Genomic DNA, 27570 nt, shown 5'->3' with positions numbered 1-27570 from the left:
TACACAATAGCTCTTTAACCTTTCATCCCCGAGTACGATACTATACAGAATTTTTGCTTAGCACTCCATTCTTTTTGCCTAGGGTGCATTCCACCTTAAACTTAACATCAACAATATATATGTATCTTAGGGTTTACTTAGCAAGGATTTTTGCTAACAGGACCATAGTGCATGCAATACTCTTCTTCTTCCTGGGGTTTCCCAACCTTAAGTTCTCTTAATTCTTCTTAGAGAAATCATGTTCCCCCTAGTGTTCATCTAGTTCCCCCCCCTAGGAGTAACAACTTAATCCTAGATTGGCTCGGTTGAATAGAAATTATTCAATTGATTGCAAGTTGTCTTGGTTTGATCCACAATATAAGTTTCCAATTTACCAAGAGTTGAGGCTATCATAATTTTCGGGTTTTTAATCCATTTAATGATTGCTTGTTCTAATCAAGTACATCAACAAGATCCTAACTTATCAAGCCATTGGTTATCACAATCTATCATTTCATGCGACTATTTCAAGGTGTCGATGTAACAACTATGATTTTATGTGAACGATTCACTAATCTAGCCACATACGGAATTTCATGCGATCATCTACATCTATGAACAACTAGGAATGAAAGAATACATAACCAACATATAGCTTTTATGAGTATCTTTTTCCTTCAATGGATATTAAAATGAAGACTATGACCTATGAGCGTGTAGAACCATAGAATTTCTTTCATTCCGGCTAATAGAACAATAAGAATAGATAGAAAAAGGGTTCGAAAACACCGAAGTTCTTCAAGCGCCATCTCCCAGTTGAAACCTTGGTCTTTCTTCGACTTGTTGATACTTTCATAATCTCCAACTCCAGATCTACCCTTGATACAAGAAGCCCATTGCTCCAAGAGTGCTTTCCTCTTCTCCTTCTAGCATCGGCTTGCCTCTCTCTCTCTCTCTCTCTCTCTCTCTCTCTCTCTCTCTCTCTCTCTCTCTCTCTCTCTCTCTCTCTCTCTCTCTCTCTCTCTCTCTCTCTCTCTCTCTCTCTCTCTCTCTCTCTCTCACTCTCATCAGCATAACGGCCTGATCATGTGTCCTTCTTGCATAAAGGCTAAGCCCTTTATATAGTATTTCAATGAGAGAAGGGGGGGTCACTGTGTGGCCCATGCATCATTATGGCGGTCACTTGGGAGTCCATCTGCCATGACTGCAGTCTGCGTATGCTTTTCTACCAGAGGGAAGGAAGCTTTGTCTCTACTGATTCGTGTGGATGATGATGATGACAATGATCACCAAGCTGATGTGGACGGGGAGAGTCAACACGTGTGCTAGCGGCGCTGGTGAAGACGATTATGATGATGATTACGATGGAGATAAAAACGACGATCATTAGCATGGCGTCAATGTGAAGTTTAGAGGCGGCGCAATTTGTTTTCAGTGGCTCCAATTATAAAGGTAAGCTTTATTAATTGTTAACGACTAACTATATATATAACTTATACTATATAACTTATAAGCTATAAGTTATATGACTTAACTAACAACTACTAACTATTCTAACTCTTCTTAACGACTAACCCATACTAACAATTTTTTTTAAATAAAATAGATTTAGATTGAGGATAATTGAAAAACGAAGATGGAATTAAACTTCGGGTTTAAGTGTAATGTCGGGGGCATTACACCTTGATATACTTGAACTTAGATACATTTTTTACTTTGTCAACAAAAGATCAATTCATTTGATTTCTTAAATATTTTGAGAGACTAAACTCCTCATCAATGAGGTTCCACTTGATAATAAGAGTTACCTTGGGAGCATTGGTTGCTTAAATTAGTGTAATCTACATAATTATCGATTGTAAGGCTCTATACATATATAATATAATCTTCCATATAACTTGAAGCTTATCAATAAGATCCTCCATAATTTTGCATTCTAGGTAATATTTAGATCTAGCTAATTCACATGCCAAATTTATGCTAGTTCGCATGTCCATGGACATAATATTTGATAAAAGTTAACCTACTTTCAATGAGATTCAACCTAAATAATAAGAGTTGTCTTGGAAGCATTCGTTACTTGAATCAGTGTAATACACATAATTGTCAATTACAAGACTCTATATATGCCTAGTATAATCTTCCTTATAAACTTAAAGCTCGTCAGTAAGATCCTCTAGAAGCTCTTGAAGGTTGAAAGGAACCTTTAACCTGACCTTGATCCCCCTTCTACTTTATCAAACAAAAAATCAATTCATTCCTAGATGTTTTGAGATTGAACTTCTCATTAATGAGATTCCATCTTATAATAGGAGCTATTTTGGGAGCACTCATTGATTGAATTAGTGTAATGTATATAATGATCAATCGCAAGGCTATATATAATCTTCCATGTAACTTAAAGCTTGTCAATAAGATTCTCCACAAGCTCTTGAAGGTTGAAAGGAACATTCAACATTGCCTTGATATCCTTGAACTTAGATGAATTGATTTATTTGTGAAGAAAGCAAAATAGCATATAACTACTTATCTTCTCAATCGATCCATTTCTTCATAGGATATCCTTTTTTTTGTCAATTTTTATCACAAATACTTATATGTGCTTTGTCTTTTCCCAAAAAACAACCTATATAAAAAGTAAAACTATTGTAAAAAACACAAAATTCTTGGAGATAGACTACAGAGTCATGACATAAATTGTATATCATAAGACAAGGGAGAAAAAGTTAGATTGTTTATAAGAAACATGAATTTCTTGGAGATAGACTACAAAGTCATGAACTAAAATTGTATTTCATAAGACAAGGGAGAAAAAGTTAGACCGTGATAAGAAACATGAATTTCTTGGAGACAAACTACAAAGTCATGAACTAAAATCACATTTCATAAGACAAGGGAAAAAAACTAGAATTCAAGTATTAAATAGATCAAATCTTATTATACACTACAAGGATACAAGAGTATAGCGACGGCCATTTCCAACGCAAATTAGTGGCGTCTCTATTTGCATCACAAGCGACGCAAATAGCGATGGTACTCAAGCGAAAAAAAGCGGACCAAAACCCGAGCGTGGCATTTTGTGTGCATGAACGAAAGAGGGAGTGAAAGGGAGAGTGAACTGCATCTTGTGTTTGAGAGGGAGAGGGAGAGAAAGAGAGAAAGATGAATAAGGAGAGCTTCTCACCGCTGCCGCCACCGCCATTTGTGAAGAAGAGGAGGAAGTGTACGGAGGGCGAAGAGGAGCCGCCGAATCCATCCTCGGGCCTTTACGGTGAGTGCATTGTTCCCTATTGGTTTGTTTTTGTTTTTTCTCCTTTTCTTTTGCTTGTTTTTGTTAAAAACGATGTGTACTGAGAGAGCATGAGAGGAAATGAGAGAGGGAGAGGAAGAGAGAAAAAGAAAGAAGGAATGAGAGAGAGAGGGAAAAAACGTTAAACATAATAAAGAAAGAGAGAAAGAGAGAGAGAGGGAGGGAGAGAGGAGAATGAATGGATAAAAAACAAAGAGAGGGTAAGATCATGTTCTTTAATTTCTTTTCTTGTTTGTAGTAGTAGTAATAATAGTAGTTCTTTAATTTCTTCTTTTCTTGTTTGTAGTGGTAGTAGTAGTTCTTTAATTTATTCTTTTCTTGTTTTTTGTAGCAGTAGCAGTAGCAGTAGCAGTAGCAGTAGTAGTAGTCTTGTTTGTTGTTGTTGTTGTAGTTTTTTCTTCTTTTCTTGTTAGTAGTAGTAGTATTCTTGTTTTTTGTAGTAGTAGTAGTAGTAGTTTTTTCTTCTTTTCTTGTTTGTTTTTGTTGTTGTTGTTGTTGTAGTAGTAGTAGTGGTGGTGGTGGTGGTGGTGGTGGTGGTAGTAGTAGTAGAGCGAGAGAGAGAGAGAGAGAGAGAGAGAGAGAGAGAGAGAGAGAGAGAGAGAGAGAGAGAGAGAGAGAGAGAGAGAGAGATTTTGTTAAATGAAATGAGAGAGGGAGAGGAAGAGAGAAAAAGAAAGAAGGAACGAGAGAGAGAGAGAGAGAGAGAGAGAGGGAATAAACATACAATATAATAAAGAAAGAGAGAAAGAGAGAGAGAGAGGGAGGAAGAGAAGAGAATGAATGGATAAAAAACAAAGAGAGGGTAAGATCTTATTCTTTAACTTCTTCTTTTCTTGTTTGTAGTAGTAGTAATAGTAGTAGTAGTAATAGTAGTGGTGGTGGTGGCGAGGTCTGGTGAGGTCCGGTGCAATACCATGAGACGAGAAACACTCCGACATACGTTAATTTGTGGGTGGGTGGAGACTTTACATACGTTAATTTTATTGAGTTACAAGAGAAGAAATCCATTCTCAAACAATTTAAGAAAGAAAAAAAGAATGATAACAAAAATAAATTGTTTGTTATAATGTAGACCAAATGGAAAACGATGAAGATCATGATGTTCAAGATCGCGAGGCGTATCTTAATCAGCGTGTCCCATGTCCTTGCTCTCAATGTAAGCTGGCAATTAGACAAAAATGTCGATTGTCCATAGAACACGTACGATGCTTTGGCGAGTTTCAATAAGAGATCACTGATCAGGCAATCTCAAATTTTGAGCAAACGGTAAGAAAAGTGTATATCAATCATGCATTGTATTTGCAAACTAATTGAAAATAATGTACAAAAACATTAGGTGTGACCGGCAAATTTATTACAGGGAGGTGACGTCTCATCCCAAGGAGAAGTGCACCCTTTGTGGCCAGTTAGAAGAGTTCGTGGGCATGCGATAGACGGAGTGCCTGAGCCAATCCACCACTTGGAAGGTACTACCCAATCCATATCTTCAATACAAGAGGAGACAGGCAGCCTTTCAGACTTTCCTACAATCTTGGACCCTGAGATGGAGGCAATGATTGATGCATTGATGCCCATGGAATTCAAGACATCTGATCCACTTAGAGAGGAAGCATCCATACCATTATATGATAGGTGCCAAGTATCTCGCCTGAAGACACTGCTTGCACTCCTAAGTGTGCAAGCAAAATACGAGTGGAGCGATGCGAGTGTGACCGAGTTGTTCAGGTACCTTGTACGTACGCTTCGTTGATTTCTTTTCGGCGCTATCATAAAAAATAATTGTGCTTTTTCAAGGTGTTTTATGATTTTTTTTCAGGTTACTAAAGTATCATATATTATCACTTGCAAATACCATGCCAGAGTCTCGTGATGATATGTGACATGTTTTACGAAAGCTTGGCATGGACTACAACAGCATCCACGCATGTATCAATGATTGCATACTGTTTCGAGGAGAATATGAGACTATGGAGACATGTCCAAAGTGTGGTGCTCACATGTATCAATAGGACTTGCAAGGGCAAACCATCTCTCAAAAAGTTATTAGACACTTTCCGCTTATCCCCCGCATAAACCACATGTTTCCTACATCCGACATGGCGAGCTTGACAGTGTGGCATGCGCAAAATAGATCCACAGATGGAGTTCAAAGAATATCAGCGAATTCATGCGCATGGAGCCATATTGACTCTACCTTTCCAAGCTTTGCCCAAGAGCCAAGGAATCTTCCGCTTGGTCTTGCTATGGATGGCATGAACCCATTCGGATGCGCTCAACTTCTTATAGTATGTGGCCTAAAGTCCTTGTCAACTACAACATCCCTCCATAGCTTTCTAGGAAGAAAGGACATCTCATCCTTAGCTTACTCGTTCCCAGCCGTTACAAAGTCAAAAATATGGACACGTATCTTCGTCCATTAGTCGATGAGCTTAAAATTTTTGTGGGAGGAGGGGGTCATCGTGGAAGATATGAGCAAGTGCGATGGTCGACGGTCTGCCAATATTCAAGCCATTCTCATGTGGACCATGCATGACTTTTCGGGATTCGGGGAGTGCTCAGGTAAGTAGACTTACGTTCTCGTTGGTAATATCTATCATAGCTCGTTTAAGTTTGCATTCATTGGATAGAGATGTTGGAACAGGTCTGGTTACCTCAGGTTATCATGCATGTCCATTGTGTGGGCCACAGTTTATAGACTCCCGAAGGTCACGAACCATGAAGAAGATAGTATATTAAGGACACGCCACTTTCTTGCCAGAGGGTCATGAACTTAGGGAAGGTTTTCTTGGACGGCCTCCAATACATATGAATGCCCAAAGCTGGTATGAGCTGAAAATGGTCCATACGGAGTCACATTCAAATAGAATGTGACAGTTCTCAGTTTTCTATGAGTTGTTGTATTGGATCCACTTATAGATCAACCACTTGTTGGATCCCATGCATATTTTTAAGAACGTGGGAAGCTTACTATGGGACCACATCACAGGAAAGAGAGACACTGCAGGGGCACGAATGGATTTGAAGGAGGTAGGCAAGATGGAGGCGCTTTGGCCGTGGCCACAATCGAGTGCTTGTGGTCGCTTGCAACTACCTCGCGCTCCTTGGGATTTGTCCACTAAAGAAGAGTGCATTGTGAAGAAAATTATTAAGTCTATTTACACTCCAATGGGTATGATGCGTTCTCTCAGGTCCGCATTTTCTAAAGACGACCAATTATCAAGGCTAAAATCCCATGATTAGCATAAGATATGTCAGGTTTGTACTACGAATGGATTGTAAGTGGCCTACGTATTTTGCTATTTGGAGTGTAGACGTTGTTCATAATGCTTCCTCATTTGTGGCAGTTTGTACTGTCGATCGCGATCCCAGAATGCCTTACTCCAAAAATACACAGGGTGATTTACAGGTTGTCAAATTTAGTGCAAAGGATCTCACAAAAGGAGATCAAGACATCCTCTATTGAATCCGCAAGGTGAGGAGCAATGGAGACGGTCTGTCTCTTTGAGAAATACCTGCCCACCAGTATGCTCACGATACAAATCCACATTCTTGTGCATCTTGTAGATGAAGTGGAGATTGTTAGACCTGTCCATACGCGATGGATGTTCATCTTGGAGTGCTTCATGAAAACCCTGAAAGGCTTTGTACGACAACGAGCTCGGCTAGAAGGTAGCATGGCTGAAGGTTGGTTGATGTTTGAGGCATTAGTGCATATTTCACAATGGCTACCAACGGTGGATTCAGACAACAACATGCTATGGTTGCTAAAGGACGATGATAGACTGACCGAAGATGTGGTGGTTGGAAATGGGAGTAGAAAAAAGAATGGATGCTGCAATGGAGAAGAAAGTGAATCGCTTTTGTATGTTACACCAGGTCTCCATGGAGACGTGGCTCGCTAGGTACGAGCAAGCCAAGAAAGATCAGGAAGAAGTGCGATCTAAATTTTGACATAGTATGCGCCATCGACTGATTCGATATCCCTAGGGCATGGAGGAGATGCCGCGGTTTATGTCAACACAATGGTTGCATGGAGCTTTGACCGCAATGTCTCGCGAAGGGGTGGAAGTCTCAACCGAGGAGTGGGAATTCTCGAGGGGATGTAATCCAAAGGTGACGATGTGTTTAGGGTTTGTCGTATCTACATTTTATATGCGACAACTAATTGAGTGTTTCAATGTACAGTACAAAATATATAGTGCAGCGTGGTCGCGCAAATGACATTTCCACGTGGAGCGTATGGACAAAATGCACTCCACAATAGGATGTGGTATCATGGCAAAGTTCGAGCAAGAGAGCTGAGGACAAGCAACGGATCCAAACACCGTTATAGATGAGATGGAGTATTTTGGAAACTTGCAAAGTATTATCATAGTGGATTTTGTAGCTTCTTCATGATCCTATTCGATGTGTAGTGGTTCAAAGTGGTACTTGAAGAAGCTGGAGCAACAGTTCGACGAGGTTCATCTAGATTTCTCGAAATAGATTCTGAAAAAAGATGGACCGATTTGCATGATACGTTTGTGTTGCTAGCCATTGTGAACATGTGCACAAACTCATGTTTTTTTAATTTTATTACAACATGGTACATGTCATAAAAGTTAAATCTCTCTTGTATGTGATTTTGAACAGGTAATTTTCCATTCAAACCCCCAACAACCTCGATGGTAGTATGTTATACCTTCAGCTCCCCGAAGTGCGAGAGTATATGATCAAAGCAATGTTCCCAGCGTAGATGAGGACAATATGCAAATAGAGGGGTTGATATTGCAAGGGGTGGAGGCCCCGAAAGCTTGGAGTGTGTAGAGGAGCCAGAATCGGGTAACAATGATGGAAATACAGGAGTCCAAGAATTCTTTGAGAATGAGGTGGACTCATCATTTTCTGGTGACCTGTCTATCGACCTTCTAGTGTATGTGGAGTTGTGTAAGAAGATTGACATGGGACCATAGGGTACTTCATACATGGAGCATCCACCTACTCAATTCGTTGATGAATCGCTTATAAAGGTACATAAGATATGCATTTTAAGTAATATCATTTTTTAAAGATTTATATTAATATGCTTTGCTTAATTTATATTGATTATGCTAACATCAATTTTTATATATGCAAGTGACCTTTGTGGATATTTAGATTAGCACGATGAGTCGAGGGATGAGCGACGAGGAGCTACAGGAGATCTTCACACATATGTCTCCAGATCAGATAGCTCGATTCAGAGATATGGCAGACCAGGAGCTGTCTCGGACACCATCAGGACGTTCTATAAGATCTACTTCGGTGCACTCTGATACTTTAGTTTCTAGTAGACGAGGTCGACACTCCAGACTTGGGCCGGACGAAGGGAGTGGTTCTAAGGGATGCTATGGAGACGTGGATGTAGTGAGCCCGTGGTTGCCTCGGGATGCAGGTGCTACTTCTCGCTCTCGTGCAGGTTTGAGAGAGGGTGGCTCAGGTGGTTTTTGTGGAGGTACCGACGCAATGTCTCTGTATCATCGTTCTATTGGAGTTGTGTCACCTATGGGATTTGTCACACCTGTGGGGACGTCTACTCCAGTCACTCCACAGCCGTCCGCAAGTGGCACCCCTATGGGTGCTACCTCGAGAGATACTATCCCCATAGGTACACCAGATATACAGGGGTCTCCTGGATATGCCCAAGAGTGTGGTCATAGGTGGGAGAGGACACATCTTAGGCATACCCGAGAGGGGTATGGATAAATTATAGATGGTAGGACAGGAGCCATCATCATGAATGATGAGGAGAGGAGGGTGATGGCTCGTATGAGAGAGTTGTGCCAACAAGTTTTTTCGGCACAACGTCTTGGATCATTGGAAGAATATACTGGAGGGGAGCAAGGACTACATAGTAGCATCCTTGCATGAGGAGTTTTCAGTACCTGCCGCAGCAGATAGTTTTTCCACAGGCTGGATGATGGAGTGCATGTGTGCGTACATGTCACACAAACGATCGGACACACGCAAGGCACTTAAGAGTGGGGTCTCAAAGCCCAAGTGGCTAGACGGGGATGACTGGTGCTAACTCAAGGAGGAGGCTACAGATTCTCCAGGACGTTGGAGATAACAGCGCGAGGCGGCGAGGGCACGACTGGAGGTAGGAGTGGTCCATCATCTTGGGAGTGGCGGCCACAGGACTTATTTGGAGGACTTTGTAAGTTTTTCTTTTGTTCTACCTGCTTTTTTTTTTTTTTGCAAAATCCCTTGTACTGACAATCGTGTTTCTAACAGTTGTATTTTGTTTTCTTTGGAGCACTCTATTATAAACCGCGATCCCATCGGCCTAAAGACTCGATATGCAGAGAGACATGGTCTCACTGCATTGATCGACCGATTGTATGGATTGTATGGACGCGGTGTCCCTATAAGTCACTCATCTTTCTTGTCTGTAGTTACTAATTTTAATTAAAATGCATTATTGTATGGTGGATTGATGTGTAGTTGTTTCTTTTTTTGCAGAGTCTGTTCGATGCTCCTTTTTATGGCGGGACGAGCTTTCAGATGGCGAGGATCTATAGCTCGCCCTTGGATCCGTGGAGTACACATGCTCTTCTTTTTTGGTCATGAGATTTATGTAGGCGTTTTCTATGCACTATGTTATTATCATCCTTTGTATCTTACCATGATTGTACCATCGCTTTCATTACGCGATCTTGTATTTATTTTATGTATCAATCTTACGAATTCAAGTACACTTTGCCTTCATTTAGACGAGCATTGTACACATTACTGAAACTCTTTTGTATGGCCCAAGTAAAGCACATAGTGCTATTTGTGGTAGGGCAAATGGCTGCCCTGCCACAAATTTTTTTTCCCTGTTACCATCGCTACTAGTGTCGCAAATTTACTGCATGCGTCGCTATTAGCGTCGCAATGTGCATCGCAAAGCATCATGATGCAAATAGCGACGTAAATAGCAACACTGATAGTGACTGTTCTATGGCATTGCTAATACTAACATTTTTTGCGACGATGGGGGCAAATTTCTGTATGAACATTTTCATCACTTTGAATGTCGGTATAAGGCCTGTATCTTGTAGTGATAAGATATGTATAATTTAAGTCTACACTATTAGTTGGGATAATTATACTTTGTATTTCATGAAATGACCAAGTACTATTTGAATCTAAAGATTTAAAAAAAATATTTATACAAAAAGTTTCTCAATATTAGTTTCAAATACACATTGCAAAAAAACACATCTTTCTATAATTCAATATATAAATATTTATCCCAATTTGTATAGAAAATAAGTTAACTTTATTTCATAATATCTCAAAGGAGCAAATAGGTACATTTGAGAGGAGATATTACTTGTAGGTCTAAGGTCTTAAGTGTGTATACATAATTATATGTTTGAGTGATTGAAGAAATGAGATGAGAATGAAAAGAAAATGTTTACAAAAGGACTCTTTTTTTAAAAAAAATGAGTTTTTCCTTGAAAAGTGTGCACCTTTTTGAAAAAATTGTCACTTTTTAAAATTTGGGGCTACTTACCACCTTTTAACAAGTCCTATATAAAAGAGCTCTCTATTTCAAACAAGACATTTACAAAGATATAGTTCATTGAAGTCCAAACCTGCTTTTCACGAAATAAGTCTTGTTTTGGCAAGTGCATGACTCTTGGAAGATATCAACCATTAGGACAAGCCAAAATCTTTGGGTCTAATCTCCATATATCAATCTTTTGTGGAACTGTAATGTTGAATATTGCTAAATAAATTGCTATCCCAGGTTTCAATGCTTGCAATAGCCTTTTTGTATTGCCTTGTAAATACTTTTGTATATAATTATGATGAAGGCAAAGAGATTTTCTTCAATATCAATACTTGAAAATGTATTGAAAGTAATATAGATTTGCTTCAATATCTTTACATTGTATACTCTTATTTTCCTCTTTGATACATGTAAAACTTTTTAACACAAATTTTTGTCATTAAAAAATTTGAATCAAATATGAATCTATTTTTTATCATTTAAAAATTAATTAAACACTAGTATGAATGTAGCCTAAGAGCTTGGGCACCTTGTTGAACATCGAATCTCTCCATCCATGGCACACAAAGAGAAGGGGAAGGGGGAGGGGGAGGGGAGAGAACAAGCCAAATAAGGAGGAAAAAAGAAAAGTGGGAACTTTGAAACACCCAACTTTTTATGATTTGAATTTAGATTTAATATGGTTATTATGTAATCACAACCATGTTAGTAATGTAAAGTGGATGAGACCCTATGTCATTAATATAAAGGCTACCACAATTACAATATAAAGGATAAAAAGTAGATATTCGAAGCAAAATTTTATACTTATAAATCTACATCTTTTTAGAAAATAAATTGTTGATTTCAAACATAGAAGTTCCATTACAAAGACTTTACTGCTATTCATCTAGAGCACTCTTTCTTTGTATCCTAAAAGGCATTTTCAAGACCTCAAAACTCCCCTAATGTATCATTTATACAACTCTAAAAAATAGTCTAATGTAATCCTTATTGTGTAATTGAGGCTTATGAAATTGACATGTTTTCTTCTTGTCAACAAGAATTTGGTAGAGCCAATGCAACTCAACAAGAAGCTCAAGTCCACTTTGTGGTCGATGGTAATTGATGAAAATAACACCTTGCATGGAGACATCTTGCATTCAACTCTTATATCAAATTACTAAGATTATTGCCACCATGACATAGTTTATTAATCTTCACTACCTTACTACCACATTCATGTTCTACTTCACAATTTGTAATTGAGCTTTAGCCACCTTTTAACATCATACATATGTGTTAATAGACAATCAGTAAACATAGAACATAGTATGGAAAGTTGAGCTATTGTGTCTTACAGTATCATGTTCTTATACTTATGATTCTTTGGTTCTTCTAACTTACCATTAGAAAGGAAAATAGTCTTTGACACTAAACAACATATGACCATACCATATTGGAAAAGTATCTCAATTAGCATCTAATTGTGACATAGAGAGGGGTCTAAAAGGTTTTATTTTGTGTTTTTTACAACAAAATGTTTTATTCAGTGACATAGAGAGGGTTCTAAAAGGTTTTATTCTATGCTTTTTAGAACAAAGTTTTTTGAAGATTTTAGTTTCCAATAACTTTCTTGTATTATTACAAGGCATGAGAATAACTAAATCAAATATCTTGTTGTGCTTCATTGTGATATGACCAAACTAACATGTGGCATAGAGATGATGTTGCTTTACTTGATTTTTGAAAATTGATTTCATGTATTTTCTTCTCTTTACTAGGCTGCACACCTTGGTCATCTTTCACATTGTTAGAAAGGCACTATCCATTTCCCTTTTATTAGCAATGAGAACTTTCACATAATGAGATGAAATAGAGAGTTGGCATGTTACCAAGAGCAATTTGAATGCCACATAAGCTCAAATCTCCATATAAAGTTTTTCTAGTGAATCTATAGTTCACACACAACCATTGAGTGTCATGCATATAAAGTACATTGCAATGCTATTTTCCCTCTATTTTTAAAGCAAAGTTATAGTGTCCTATTTATATATCCATGGTCTAGATATACTTATGATTTATGTGGATTGAATTTTAGATTGAATCTATATGATGAAGATTTGTTTCAATGCTTTATCGACATGCTATCTCCAATGCTACTCCTTGGTTAACACATATTCATCTTAGATGCTTAAGAGAGGAATGTAATAATATGAGGGTTTTTATTGCAAGTGCTAGCAAGGGAAAAGAAATATGTGAGGGTGATGGATTTTGAAAGGAGAAAAAGATTTTGAAATTGTGATAAGAATAAAATTGGTGTTCAAACCCTATTCAAAATTTTGTGAGCATTGTCTGACAATAGAGGTGCTTCCTCTCTTTGGATTGCATTGGGCCACATGGTATCAATATCTTTCTAGATAAAGTTAATGTGATGTCAAATTTTGCTTTTAAAAGTTTAAAAGCGGGACTAAAAGAGATGCAAAGATGATAGAAGATTTTATTTGATTGCATAATGTATCAAAAGTGTGAAGGTATTCAATTTCATATAAGAGAAGAATGTGTACATAAGGAGGAAAAATGACATTGAAATCATAGAGCCTCTTATTGTGAACTTAATGCATACTCAAGAGGCTTGTTAGCAAAGTGGTAAACACTCAAGTTACACATTTAAGGCATATGCTTGCTTGCAAATTAGAATGCACTCGACTCTTTGACACGGTTTCTCCTCTCTATCTTTCTCTCAGAAATGGTTCTAATCCCTTTCATCTCTACATATTTAGTTGGTTTGTATTTTGAATTTTAAGTAGTATATATGAACATGAGGGAAAGCATCACTCATATACATATTTTGTCGGCCTTTACTTTCAAGGGTAAGCAATGCAAAGACATAAGAGTATGGCAAAATCTCATGATATCACTTTAGATATGAAGCAACGCCAAAATTACAAAGAGGCGTTTGATCTTCTTGATAAAGACAAATCAGGTTTTATTGTTATCATATCATATTTTTGGTTCAAGTTTTTGTGGTGTAAAAAAGCTACTTATAAGACCTGTTTTGCTTATTTTAGGCACCATAGATGCCAAGGAGCTCAAAGCTGCCATGAGGTATTTTGCCGGGATAGGCAAGGCTTTGTATGTATAATTTTTACATGGAAAAATATTATTTACTCGTGCTTTATTTTCTTTTAGTGCTTTGGGGTTTGAAGTTACATACAAGGAAGTGGATAAGATGATGAGAAGTATAGACAAGGATAATAGTGGGTCAATTAACTTTGAAGAGTTTGTAAGAATGATGGATTCCAAGATAATCATCCAACAAGTTTTTGATCGTATTCTTGGAGAAAGCGAACAAGAAAGCTCAAAAGTAAGATACTTTGTTTTCTCTTTAGTCCTTATTCACATAGACATTGCAACAACCAATTAGGATCAAATAGATATGAAGCTCCTTTCTTTACTCAAAGGTAGCACACACTTTTACTAAGGACTTGCTCTATAATGTTCTTCATAAGTGTTTTTGGCTTCTTTGCACATCAATTATTCCATTATGTCTAATTAATCCATAAATATTATAAGGATTGTTAGTACTTATAATAAAAATTGGCACACTCACAAGAAGAGGGGCTTGGACAAATTTAAGCTCCTTTCTTTGCTCTGTATTCTTAGCATGAGTAATAAGGGACACACCATCAAATACCCACTCATTCAACTAGGTCATAGCCTATACTACTCAACAAAAAGCCTACACACATAATCAAGGAATGACTATTTTTAAAGCTAGTTGTAATTCTTTTCGTGAATACAATTTTCAAAGTGTTGTTTAAAATATAAGAGACAAATATACTAGAGCTTAATATGTTACATTATTCACGTGTCTTTTCAATTCTTCTTGATATCAAATACTCCAATAAATTTGTGTACAATGTCAAAAAAATGTTGGAAAATGGAAAATCTTGTACATGAAGGCCTTTCTCATTAACTTTGAAAATGGCATTAGAAAAAAACAACCCTACCAAAGGACTTGTATAGGCCTTTCTAGAACATGCATGCTAAAAGAGAATAATGGGATGCAAAGAAGAAGCTTCTAATGCAAAGATGGAGGATAGAACCCCCCCAACACACACACACACACGCGCGCTCGCGTGCGCACGCAGGGGGGGGGGGGCATGTTAGGGGATTCAAGCCGACTTTTGATAGGAAATTGCGAAGGTGGTAGTAAAAAGTAGGAGGGTCCCATGATTTGAAAAATAGATTCTCATTAGAGAGCGGAAAAGCTACCAATTGGATCCACTTAGATTGCATTGGTATATATTGTCCATTAAGAGACAACTAATGAAATTGCTCCATGTTTGCTACCCTTTCTTGCCTAACTTCCATATTAGCATGTTCCCATGCCTCCAATAAAGGTACATGATCCATTATTCACAAGCAACTCTCTTTTGTCATAGATCTAATCTGCAACTCACAATTAGAGGCTTGATGGAATGCCTCAACAATAAATAGGCATGTGATTTTCCCAATACCTACCTAGATGGCGCTTACTGTGTGATCCCAAACCAAAACAAAAGAAATTTAGTTATATAACGATGCCAAGTTCTAACCTATTGGTGTGGTCTTTGGGCTCCACATGAAGTGGATTAAACGATGTCGTTTGCAAGACCTGTGAGCGCGCGCCCCCCCTAGATATCATGCATTAGATGAGCTCCAGTTCTTCCTTGTTTGCGTTTGGGTTTTTGTAGGAGCAGCCAAACGAACGTTGTGTAATAGTGGTCTCGATGCACTTGTTAACACCGCGCTTGGGAAGAGTTGATGGTGTCTTCGTCGTATGCCTAGCTGCCATCCAGCGGCATGGTGGTAGATAGGCGTGGTGGTGGTTATCTCCTCCTTCTGGAGTCGCCGGGGCGAGGGGTGCATGGTGGCGCAAGGGGTGTAAGCACCGTGTGTGAAAGTGTGGAAGCCTGCACCAGCATCAGCTTGTGTGGCACGTGACGAGTCCGTGAGCTGGCTGTGGATATATATCAGCAAGGGCCCCACGCTCTTTCAGGGTTTACCCGGTCCTTGGGTGAGTGTGGGGCCCACAAATTAAAAGCCCCCTAAAAGGTGCATTGGTCTCACCCGGATGATCATCCCGAGGATTAAACCCTGTACCCCCGATCCCACACCCTGAAGCCTTACAGCACACGCCTGCGAGTCACATTGGTGAAAGATTTGTAGCACACGCCTGCGAGTCACATTGGTGAAAGATTTGTATCTCGTTTTGACTTGACTTTGAAAAAACGAAAAGGTCGAGAGACCGGCCAGCAACCGGGAGTTTACCGGCACGTCCCCATAAAAGCGGGACCCATGCTGAAATTTATCTTCGGCCCCGTGGCAAGTAGCAGTTGGTGGCAGGCAATGAAATTCCTAGACGGCATCATGGCAGCCTCAAGAGTCAGCGCAGAGAGAGAGAGAGAGAGAGAGAGAGATGGCGAGCCGGAGGGTGTGCAATTTGCAAATCTGGTGAAGAGTGGGCCACGGAAAAGATGGTGGGCCGAGAGAGGGAGGAAGGGAGGGAGGGAGGGAGGGGCAAAGCAAGCCGCAGCGAGTCTGACACAGACTGGCAGTGGGCAGATCCAAGTCACATCGGGGGAGCTAGTAGGAGGAGTTGGTGTAGGTACGTGAGCTGGGGTAGAGGGGTGTAGAGGAGCTGGTGTAGGTAGGCCGCAGGTGAGGCGTAAGTAGGCGTAGTGCAGGCGAGCAGAGCAGAGTGGCGGACCAAGGCATTGGTGAGGTGGATGGTGCAACGAATCGATGTGGCGGAGCAGAGAGAGAGAGAGAGAGAGAGAGAGAGAGAGATCCTTTCATACTTTTGAGAATAAATGTTGGAGGCAAATTTTATGACTTGCTTGAGTAGCCAAATGAAGGATACATGGATGGGAATTAATCTTAGAGGCTTATGTGATTGGCACACATGCGTAAAAGCGCATACAAAGTTGAGGATTTATTGTAAGCAAGATTTTGAGGAGTGATTACTAGAACCAAGCTATAAGTTGGTAAGATGTGCAAAGTAAAATGTGCTTGATATGTGCACATCAAAGGTCTTATGTGTGGGTGACATACATTATGTTTTTGTGAGAAAAAATGAGAGAGGATGGTGTATTGTTTATTTATTGCAAGAAGTAAGTTCAACGTTTCATGCATAGTTAACAAAGAAGGCATTTAGAGAGAGAAGGGAGGAGAAAGAGAGAGAGAAGAGGGAGAGCGTAGGCCTAAAATTTGAAGGTTGTAATACATTTGAAAGGGGGTTTTGCCCTTCTAGGGAAGCATGATAGATGTATTTCCCTTCAAATTTGAAAGGGGGTTTTGCCCTTCTAGGGAAGCACGATAGATATATTGCCCTTCAAATGAAAAGGTAATTAATTTAGGAATATAGTTATGTGCCCTTCTAATCTCTTTAACACGATAAAGAGCGCTCCTCTAAGACCTTCCAAATGAAAAGCCGGGTAAAACCCTTCAAATTTGAGGCCTTAGTGGAGGAGAGGGAAAGGGGTTAAACAACACCACTTTACAAGCACCCTAATGTGTGTCCTCGTGTAAAGTGCTTGTATGTATTATCAAGATATTTGCATCATAAAAGAATGAGTCAAAGCAAGCCTCATCCCCCTTCAACCTTTGTACGTGTGATTGAATGCTACCTTAAATAAGTCAACCTTCCTACTCAAAACTTTGAACAAAGTATGCCCCAAAAAGCGTGAGTATTTAGGGGATATAATGTTTTTTCCTAAGTATTATTAAACATAGAAAATGCTTTCCAAAAATAAGAAACAAAAACTTTTGATTTGTTACATTTTTTTATTGCAATAAGTTATAACTAGGTGTTACACATCTAAGACCTGTGCAAGCATAGGTTGGTAGGGTGAGTGTAAAGCAACGTTGTCCCCCTTTCCCCTTTGCCTCATTCCCCCCCTCCCCCTCCCCCTCCCCCTCCCCCATCCCCTCTCTCTCTCTATATATCTATACATACACACACACACACCCACCTTTTCCATGAGCTAAAAACTTAAACTTCACAAAAGCACGGGTCATTATTTAGGGCTCATGTAATGTGATGGTGTTTACCCACAATGCTTGTAAGTGCAAATCGTGCATACAGATTGCTCTAAGTTAATGCATACTTGAAAACTCATATCATAAATCAAAGAAAAACAAAAGAAAAAATGAGATAATAAAAAAAGATTTGGGATACTTTGATTGCATGCAAGATGTTTGAGAGAGAGAGAGAGAGAGCCATAGGTAGTGCATAAGATTTAAGGAACGCATAGGTGGCCCACATGCAACTCTTATGCAAGATGGGGAGGAAATAGGGAAGACTCAAAAGAGACATGAATCTATATTAAAAGTGGAGAAAATTAAAGAAAAAAGAGATAATTTTAAAAAATATATGGGAAAGTTGATTCCATGAGAGAGAGAGAGAGAGAGAGAGAGAGAGGAATCTATTAAAAAAAGTAGAGAGAGAGCCGTAGGTGGTGCATTTAAGTGAAGCAATTCTCCATAGGTGGCCTACATGCAAGATCGGAACGTCTAGAGAGAGATGAATCTATTACAAAAGCAAAGAAAAGTTTTAAAAAAAGAGATAGTACAAAAAGGTTTGGAATACATCCATTGCATGCCATGTAGGCTCAAGTTTCTCTTTTGTCAGGTTTGGTAGATTCGAAAATAAGTAGTAAAGATGGCACTATCCCTCTCTCTTCTTTTAATGCAAACCACACTTTTTTTCCATTTCTTATTATTAGAACACACACACACACACACACACATCTCCCCCTCAAGTTGGTTACACACTAAGTGATGGATGGCCAAACCTCGCCTAGAGTGTGGCATGCACTTTTTGAATTTGGCCGCGATAGGCATGGGTAGAGTACTTTTACACACCAAATGGATACAGTTTGTAAAAAAGAAAAAAATAATAAAGTTATGAATTTTTTAATTGGTTTCAAATGCTAAAAGTGCACCCTTGTTTGCCATTTTACAAAGTGGGTAGGGGAGACTCCCCATCCAAAAGTGGGCAGGGAGTTCACATATTCAGCAAGTTAACAACTAGTCGTATCCTCTCTAGTGTGTAAAGGACTGCGGATGCCCAACCCTTAAATAAGTGTTTTGATTGGTTAAAGCTTACAAAGTGGGTGTCCATCATTTGTTGTGTAGCAACCTCAACACACATACACATACTTACAAAAGTATTTACTCTCTAGGGCATTCAAATATATGATCATTACTCATCCATGTGGAAGGGCACACATATTTACCTCCTTGGATATATCTCTATTGTTTAAGCAAATTAAATAATATCAATCTTAAGTGACTCGAGTAAATGTTTGCTAGTTAAGCAAAGTAAACATCACCAAATATAACATAATGAAGCAAATTTTGAAGGGTCCATATCATATGGTGTATGCTCAAAATGGGTCAAACTCTTCACATATCACTTTTGGCATCTTAGTAGGTGTTATGAATGTGATGTGTTTGAAATTTTTCCTAAACATTTTAAATTTTCGTGCTTTATTATGCAAAATTTTCCTCTAATTATTATGTTTTCATTAATACTTTTCTATTAAGATCAATCTCTATGTACTATACTTATTGTTAATTTTTATCTTTGTGCATTAGCATATTACCTTCATTGACCCTTTCAACCTAGCCTCTACTCTTATGTTGGTGGGCCCTTGTAGTTACATTATGTTGTTGAAAAACTATCCATAATATTGTACATTATCATTCTTAGATACACATATATTCTCTTAATAATAATTTGGGAATTCTCTACAATACCTTTTTGGGCTATAACTTATGTTTTTCCCCTTAAAAGCTTAGAAACATAGAAAAAGGGGGGGGGGGGGGGGGGGGGGGGGGTGGGGGGGCAGTTTACCTAAAAAAATGTAAGTATACCATATGCGATCAACAAAAGGGTTATTTCATTTAAAATTTTACAAGATTACACTTACATAATGGGTTTTTTAATTACAATTTGGAAAACATCCGTAAGTTTCTTAACGGAAAAGGGGTCATTTTATTACCTTATAGTATGTAAGGAAAGGGTAGTTTCTAATATCCTTTGAATGATGTGATCTAGAGGGTTTACATATAGTGTCCCCCAACCGTGCACCCCCCCCCCCCCCCCCCCCCTCCAGGAACATCACAATTCCTATTTTAATTTTCAATAAAAACTTTAAAAGTTACCTTTTAGCAACTTTTCTAAGTCTTTTCTAACTTTTGCAATTTTGAACTTGGGCACATGCATACATGTGTGTCTGTACGTGTGTATCTATGTGTGTATGCATATATGTGCACATATGCACTCATGTGTGCATTCATGCATGCATACATGGAGCTCAAGGGTGCTCCTCTCAAAATGTAAGAGTATCAAATGGTTCATCCCAAGAAGGGGTGGGATTAACTTATAGAGGGGATTTTTATTACTCTTCAAGAGAAAACTATAATTTTCTTATGAAAGAGAGGCCATTTTATTACCTTATGTAAGTATAGGGGTTTTTAAATACCCTTTGAATGCATTTTATATATAGGGCTTCTTATAGGTGCACTCCCCTAGAGAGAGAGAGAGAGAGAGAGAGAGAGAGAGAGAGAGAGAGAGAGAGAGAGAGAGAGAGAGAGAGAGAGAGAGAGAGAGAGAGAGAGAGAGAGAGAGAGAGAGAGAGAGAGAGAGAGAGAGAGATGGGGGGGGGGGGGGGGGGGGCAAGATACCTATAGACTTAGGTGGGTAGTATTCACTAGTAAACAAGTGTACATATATTTGATTGAAAGAATTTTAAAGTCCCTTTATACACTTTTTCTCAAAATACCATTAGAAGGGGCTATTACTAATTGACAAAGAGAAGGGTATGCTCTATCTCTAGAAACCTCAAAGATAATAGAACTCAAAAATAGACATAACATTAAGAGGGGCTAAGGAGAGTTTCTAAAAGACTAAAATGATCAATAACAAAAGAAAAAAGTTAGATCAAATCCATGAGATCCATTGTCTCATGAGCATCGAAAAATAAATGGAAAGGTAAACCTTTAACATTGATGTACAAAGAGGCGGTTTTCTCTTATCATCATAAGAAATCCTTCCTCTGGTGATGTCCCAAAGGGTTACATTTTTTTCCGTAAGTCAATGTTCTAAAGAGATAATCGAGCTATCATATTTAGGTCCTTTTGGACATCCCACATATTACTAATGGAATATCCTAGAAACTAGAAAACTTGACCATAGGTCAATTCATTGTGCCTTCTAATCTACAATAACTCAACAAGATAACCAAACGGATCGTTTGCTCATAGAACACAACTTTTTTATTTGGTCCTTTTGTTGACATTTGTCTACAACCATTTTCATGTAGAGAGATAGTCCTATAAAACTTTTCCCTACAAAGTTATTGTATAAAAAGTAATAAGAGCTTAACTCCAACATGCATGCAATTACCTAGCAGGCGCACAATATAAGGAACATACTCAAGCTTAGAACTCATTAGCCAATTTGCACAAACAATTCTCATGTTTTTAATACTAGAATCATTTGCTTACTCAAATTAAAATTATGTCTATTAAGTTGCATGATTAAATCTAATATAAAAAATATTGTTATTACTAGGTTGCAAAAGTGTAGCATTCATCTAAGGATTTATACTCTCAATGTATGCTTTAAAAATGTTAAGGTTAGCTTTAGCTTCGCAATAAATCACAAATGCCACAAACTACTTGCACTGGCACTAAATGCTTCATAAGTGGCAATAATATGTGTAGATTTATCATCATTTTCTTGTAATATCTACCAAGTATAAAGTCATCACGTACACTATCTTCTCTTTTAGGGCAAATAACTTTTAATGATTTGAGGAGATTTGTGAAATCCCATGATCTGGAAATTCCTAATGCTAAGATATATGAAATGATTGCTCTTTCAGAGGCAAATAACTTTTAATGATTTGAGGAGCTTTGTGAAATCCCATGATCTGGAAATTCCTAATGTTGAGATATATGAAATGATTGCAGAAATGGACAAGGATGGTAAGGTGCTACACTTGATGGTTATCATCTCATGGAATCTCTAAAAAGTAAAATAAAAAAGATGCTTTCACTTAGACACCAAAAACATTGATTGCACTCCATAGTAAATAGATCTCTAAAATGAGTGCTCTCACCATCGTTTTTGATAGTTAGGATATCTTACTTTCAACGTGACATCAATATTGTGCTACATTTTTCTTGATATATTCCTTGTGGTATGATTAGACTAATGTTGAAAGGTTGAGTACCATCAATATTATGAGTTTCATGTTCAGCATTCACTAATTTGACTTTTCATGGGAAGGTGATATGATGATTAGCTTAGAAGAATTTGAAGAAATTATCAAGGATTTGCAACTCGACTTGCCTCTTTAAAGAAGTTAAATTAGATTGCATCTCCAATTTGGATGTTGATGCTTCAAACTCAAATGATGATGTATTTATTTCTTCAATTTGTAAACATAAAGGTAGTAGGTATGTTATAAGTTATGCATATCCTTAAGATTGCAACTATGAAAGTTACTTTGAGCATAATGGAACTAGTGTTTTGAATATGATACGAAAATTTAGTTTTGATTTTATCCATGGTCTAGTATTGTCCACATGAGGTCACTAGTAACAACTAATATGCTTGGTTAGATTGCAAGACTATCGATTTTTTTAGCACTTATCACTTTTTGGAACTTCTTTGTGGATTCTAGAAGTTTGTGTTTGGGTTGTGTTTTTAGGTTGTGCATGGCATATTGCGATACAAAATAGTATGAGCAGAAGCAATCCAAAAGATAATGGATTTTTCTAGGTAATGGAATGCAAAATGTTGATCTTGCGTATAACAGTGGAACATTGATAGAACTCTTATTGTTTCAAGAGCTTCCCCTCCCTTTTAACACTTAGGCTATCTCTCATATAGCTTTAGTGATGAACTATCCATGCTCCCTCCACTCAATCCCATAAATATAAGAAAGAAAGAAAGGCTCAAAGGTTGTAGTAGAATCACCAAAACTTACCTTTCCTCTTGTAGTCTATTCCAAGGAAAGGAGCTTGATGGTCTCACGATTCAAGGTCTGCCTACTAAAGTAATCAAGCTACTAATTTAATTAAATCCTCCTTTACATCCATTGCTCCCAATGTAAATAAGGGGAAATATAAATACCCAAGGAAAATAGGGGAAAATATTGGCTACACCAACCATGTATATAAGATGTATGGGGGTTCATTTTTGCATCATTGTTTAATATGAACACCCTTTTGTCTTCATCTTCTTCTCCTTTATCTTTCATGGCTTCCCCACCTTCTCTCTCCTCTTCTTGGCATTCTTTCTCTCTCTCTCTCTTGCTAGAATTTCTCTCTCCCCTTTTCTTTCTCTTTCTCTCTCTATCCCCTCAACCTCTTTTATTGTAGTTGGCATTAGAGCTTCGATGTTTGGTCCCTTCTCCTTTTCCTTTCCTCACATCGAATTACATTTATAAAAAAAGAAACCCTAGTTTAGAAAGGTATAGTAAGTGTAAGAGTTGTAAGGGGTAGTGATGGAGTACCATAGGGTGATGGTAGCATTTCTTGGAGATCTCACACAATCCATGGACAAGTTGGAGGCACTTAAATCATCTTTATTAGTCATCACCAACTTTGAGGTAAAATTTTAGGGATTCTTGGTTGAATTTCAACCTAGGCTCATAGGAATTGGAGAGAGTTTGGATTGTAGTTACTTTTTTAAAGGAGAATTCTTCTTCTTCATTCTTGAGAGCTTCCATGGATTCTTAGCGAGAAACCTCCATTCTCTTCTTGTTCTTCACTCCCCCTAGATCAAGGACCCTATATAGCCTTCCTCATCTATTTTGGAGCATTTTATGCACCATCACCAAGTGTTATAGGCCAGCAAGAGGTAGAAGGGAGGAAAGCTAGGTGGAGTTCTACATGTTCTCAGTGGTAGAGGAAGAGGAAGTAGATATTGCTTTAAGTCTATCATAGCTATAAAAAGAATATTCTTCCACATCTCCATTCTCGTGCTCATCTACATCATTTACTCCACTGTTTGTTGTCGAGCTCTCCTCCATCACCTTGACTACAAGTCACTTGTTGAATATCTGCTCCCAACTCCTAAGATGGAAATTCTTGTAAGTCAACCTTCATGTCTTGATTTGCAATCTTCAACTTGATGAAACATTGTGAACTCTCTGGTAACTCCTTATCAAGTGTCATATCAACCTCTTGACTATACATGCCATCACTTGATAGTCCTATTTAATCCATAGTGATTGGAAGCTACTCTGCCTCCATTGGAAGATTTAGAGTGTTCCTTTAAAAAAGACACCGAATAAGTATTTTCTTTGGATGCAACATGGATCAAAGGGTCATAAAATTTTTCCTCTTGGTAGGCACAATTTCATCCTTTTTCCTAAAAAAGAAAGGCCTCCTTCTTTTGGCCGTTTCTTGGAACATATTGTTACTTTCCTACATGACATGATAAGGAGCAATTTCAAGTGCTATAGGAACAGATTGGTCATTGCATTTCGCAAAGTTGGTTATAGCACTCTTACATTGAAGCACTCGAGCAACATTATCATAGGCTAGTGCCATTGCCTCTTATGTTGACTAGGTACCTAACCATACCCTCTTTCCTCCTTTAGGGGTTCTAAATTCTACACCATCCACTATAAGGTTTAGGGCCTCGATGACACTAGCCTTATGGGAAATCTGCTTCACATTTTTTTGGAGAAATTCTGCCCCACCAAACAAGTGGTAGAATGAGCCAACAACCATGAAACATTTGATCCCAAGGTTGAGTCTGGAGGTTGAACCCCGCAATCAACTTGATAGCTCCATGCAGCCACATGCTACTCATCATATCCCTACAACAGTCTGTGAACACTAACCCCCACCTAGTATGGAAAAACCCAAACCCCAACTTGATCATCAATGTGGAGTGTGTGAACTAGCTAGATTGAGCACAAAGTACAACAAACCAACCATAGGAGAAAACAAACAAGTTGCATGAGAGGCCCCACAACCCAGTGGAGGATGAATCTAGGCAGTAACCCTAGAAGTCAACAAGGAAAGTTTCCAAAAGCTCATCTTGGCAAGAACAAAAGTCAAATTTTAGATACCCACTCTAACAAAACTCACAAGAAGAATCCAAAGGATCAACTCAGATAGAGGCAGAGTAAAACCCGAGAGCTAACCCCAGAGGTAATGGAAGTCAGAAGTAGGTAGTTAAACATGCAACAACAACAGCAGAAGAAAACATGCCAAGCACTTTGTTATAGAATCCGAGATACACACTCAACTTTCTTATATACTTAAAATATATATGGCGAATATTATGTTGGCACAGAGGGAGAATAGATGAGAGAAAAGAAAGATGTAGAGAGGGAGGTAGAGAAATTGGCAACACACTAGGGACTGGAAGATGGGCCAGTCCCCCCCTTGTGGAGTTATATTATTGACAAGGAGCAAGCTCCTCTGTTACACATAAGCCAGTTCTTACTTGTAGATTTTGAAAACAAGATCATGGTTCCTTGCACAACTTGGAAGTTGGCACCTTTTGATCCTTCTTGAGTCTTCTTCTCTCCTACACAATATGTGTAGGGCTCTCCTCTTGGCGTTTGATTTCAGTAGAGCTTCCACAGCACTTGCATCTTCTCTTCTCCTCTTGGAACTTGATTTCAGTAGAGCTTCCGCAGCACTTGATTTCATCAGGGCTTCCGCAGCACTTGCACCTTCTCTTCTCCTCTTGGATACATGCAAAGTGATGCTTCCTTCACCTCTCCCTTACACCCAAGGAGAGCCTCCTCTTTTATAGGCTTTCAAGAGCTTCTCTTCTTGGAGAGAGAGTTGAGTTGATCCTCATGCAATATGTGGTTGTTCCACTCTACAACACTAATTTCGAGATATCTCTTTGTGCGTTGTTTGGATGAAAAAATGTCCAACACAAAAGTTGTAGATCTCGCTATTTCCGATAACCTACGCTGCCCGTTTTTAGAGATCGTTTTTCTATTGCGAGATATTTTAAAATGGATTTTTCAAAAAAAATCTTTTTAAACTATACTCTTAACTTGTGATCCATGCAACCACCCTTGAGTCATAGATAATGAGAGTTCATTAGATTACCTTGGGCCTCAATTTTAAGATTGAATTCCGCACAAAATCTTGTGTCGTTTTAGACCTTAGAAAGAGAAAATCACTTCTCTCCTCACTTCCAGAGGATCACGACTCTCATCTTTCTTAGTAAGGGAATTCCCTCTCTCGTCTTTCTTAATGAAAGAAAAGACCTTAAACCTTGACTTGTAGGGGAGAGGATGACCCCAAATGAATGCAATGCTCATTATACACAAGTAAAACATTCCCAGGCATCCCTAGATGCACACATAAATACATATACACAATGCTAATGCACTTCCTCTTCTTAGAACTCAATCCATCTTCATTTATGTGTAACTCCTTGGTTCTTGTGTACACTCTTATACTTGGCAAACACTTCTTTCCCCCTTCATAACTTGTACTGCATGTACCAGATATCCCCGTCACAGTGCTCTAATCACCCCATTAAGTGATGCACTAGGAATAATGGTCTCTAATTGGTCTCACGGCCATGCTAGATCATCATCAGCACACTTAAAGAAAAGTGAGTCATTAATTTATTGACATGAATTTATTAAATAGAGAATGCGTAATAAGCAATCAATTTAGTGACATCCCTCTGGCTTCTAAAAAATTGACCTCAACTGTAGAGGGGATACATAGTCCTTAAGAAGATCTGGAAAGTCTTGTAGTTCTCTCTCGGTCATAAACTGAACATCCAATGGGGGATAATTCTTAAACTTAACTAGATATTTTCGTAATACCTTACTTGACCTTAGAGTATTGTGCTAATGGTGTAAAATTCTTTCAGGCACAAGGAACTCTTCTGTTTCTTCTATGTAAATCTTCCTTGATTGGTTCCATTGGAGGTTCTCCAATATAGGGACGTAGCAAACTTATATGGAAAGCATTATGAATGTTCCAATGACTTGGTAGATCCAAACAAAAAGTCACATCATTTATCTTATCTGTGATAGATTAAAAAGTCACATCATTCAATCTTGAAAGAATGGGTGGTAAATGAGGCTTACTATAGATGATCTCAAAGGGTGCCTTACCAGTATTAGAGTGCACCGTATTATTGTATGCAAACTCTACTAAAGGCAAATACTTTTCCCATTCTCTTTGATTATCAGAGACATAGGATTTCAAAAGGTCTAAAATAGTAGAATTAACACTTTCATAGGCCCATCCGTTTGAGGATGATAAGAGGATGAAAACTTTAACTTTGTCCTAAGGTTCTTGAAGAGAGCTTGCCAAAAGAGGCTGGTCATGTGGGGATCTCGATCACTTATAATGGACTTAGGCATGCCATGATGCTTGAAAATATGAGCAATGAATAGCTTAGCCATATGATCAGCTTTGATTGTCTTTCGCACAGGTATAAAGTGAGCTTGCTTACTAAATCTATCAATGATAGTCCAAATTGCATCATTGCTTACTTGTGTGTGAGGAGGCTCCATGATAAAGTCCATGGCTATACTTTCCCAAGGCTCATTGGGAATAGGTAATGACTTTAGTAGACTAGGTGGTTTATGCCTGTCATACTTTACTTTTTGGCATATCTTGCACTCACGGACATATATTTCAATGTCAGCTCTAAGAGTGGGCCAAAAGAAATATATTTCCAATGCTTGAGTAGTGGGTAGATTACCCCTATGTC

General features: G+C 38.4%; 1 protein-coding gene across 5 annotated transcripts; it reads left to right on the top strand.

Annotated features, from left to right (window-relative positions):
• Positions 1-13393: 13393 nt before the first annotated feature.
• Positions 13394-22298, top strand: LOC148020593 (putative calcium-binding protein CML13). Of its 5 annotated transcripts, none has more exons than XM_087699415.1 (5): positions 13394-13436; positions 13660-13773; positions 13859-13895; positions 13980-14154; positions 22135-22298. In XM_087699415.1, exons 2-5 carry the CDS (start codon positions 13668-13670, stop codon positions 22141-22143), a joined length of 327 nt encoding a protein of 108 aa, XP_087555541.1. In that variant the 5' UTR covers positions 13394-13436; positions 13660-13667; the 3' UTR covers positions 22144-22298. The 5 variants fall into 5 exon arrangements, with proteins under 5 accessions (XP_087555541.1, XP_087555536.1, XP_087555538.1 ...); XM_087699410.1 differs by lacking the exon at positions 22135-22298 and adding an exon at positions 21728-21877; XM_087699412.1 differs by lacking the exon at positions 22135-22298 and adding an exon at positions 21728-21877 and having other exon boundaries at positions 13402-13508.
• The last annotated feature ends 5272 nt before the right edge of the window (positions 22299-27570 follow it).

Source organism: Lygodium microphyllum, chromosome 18 (genome assembly GCF_053477565.2).
Source record: "Lygodium microphyllum isolate KBCC chromosome 18, Lygodium_microphyllum_v1.1.10, whole genome shotgun sequence".
NCBI lineage: Eukaryota > Viridiplantae > Streptophyta > Polypodiopsida > Schizaeales > Lygodiaceae > Lygodium > Lygodium microphyllum.
Note: the sequence above shows the minus strand (reverse complement) of the source record. Positions and strands in the feature narration are given on the sequence as shown.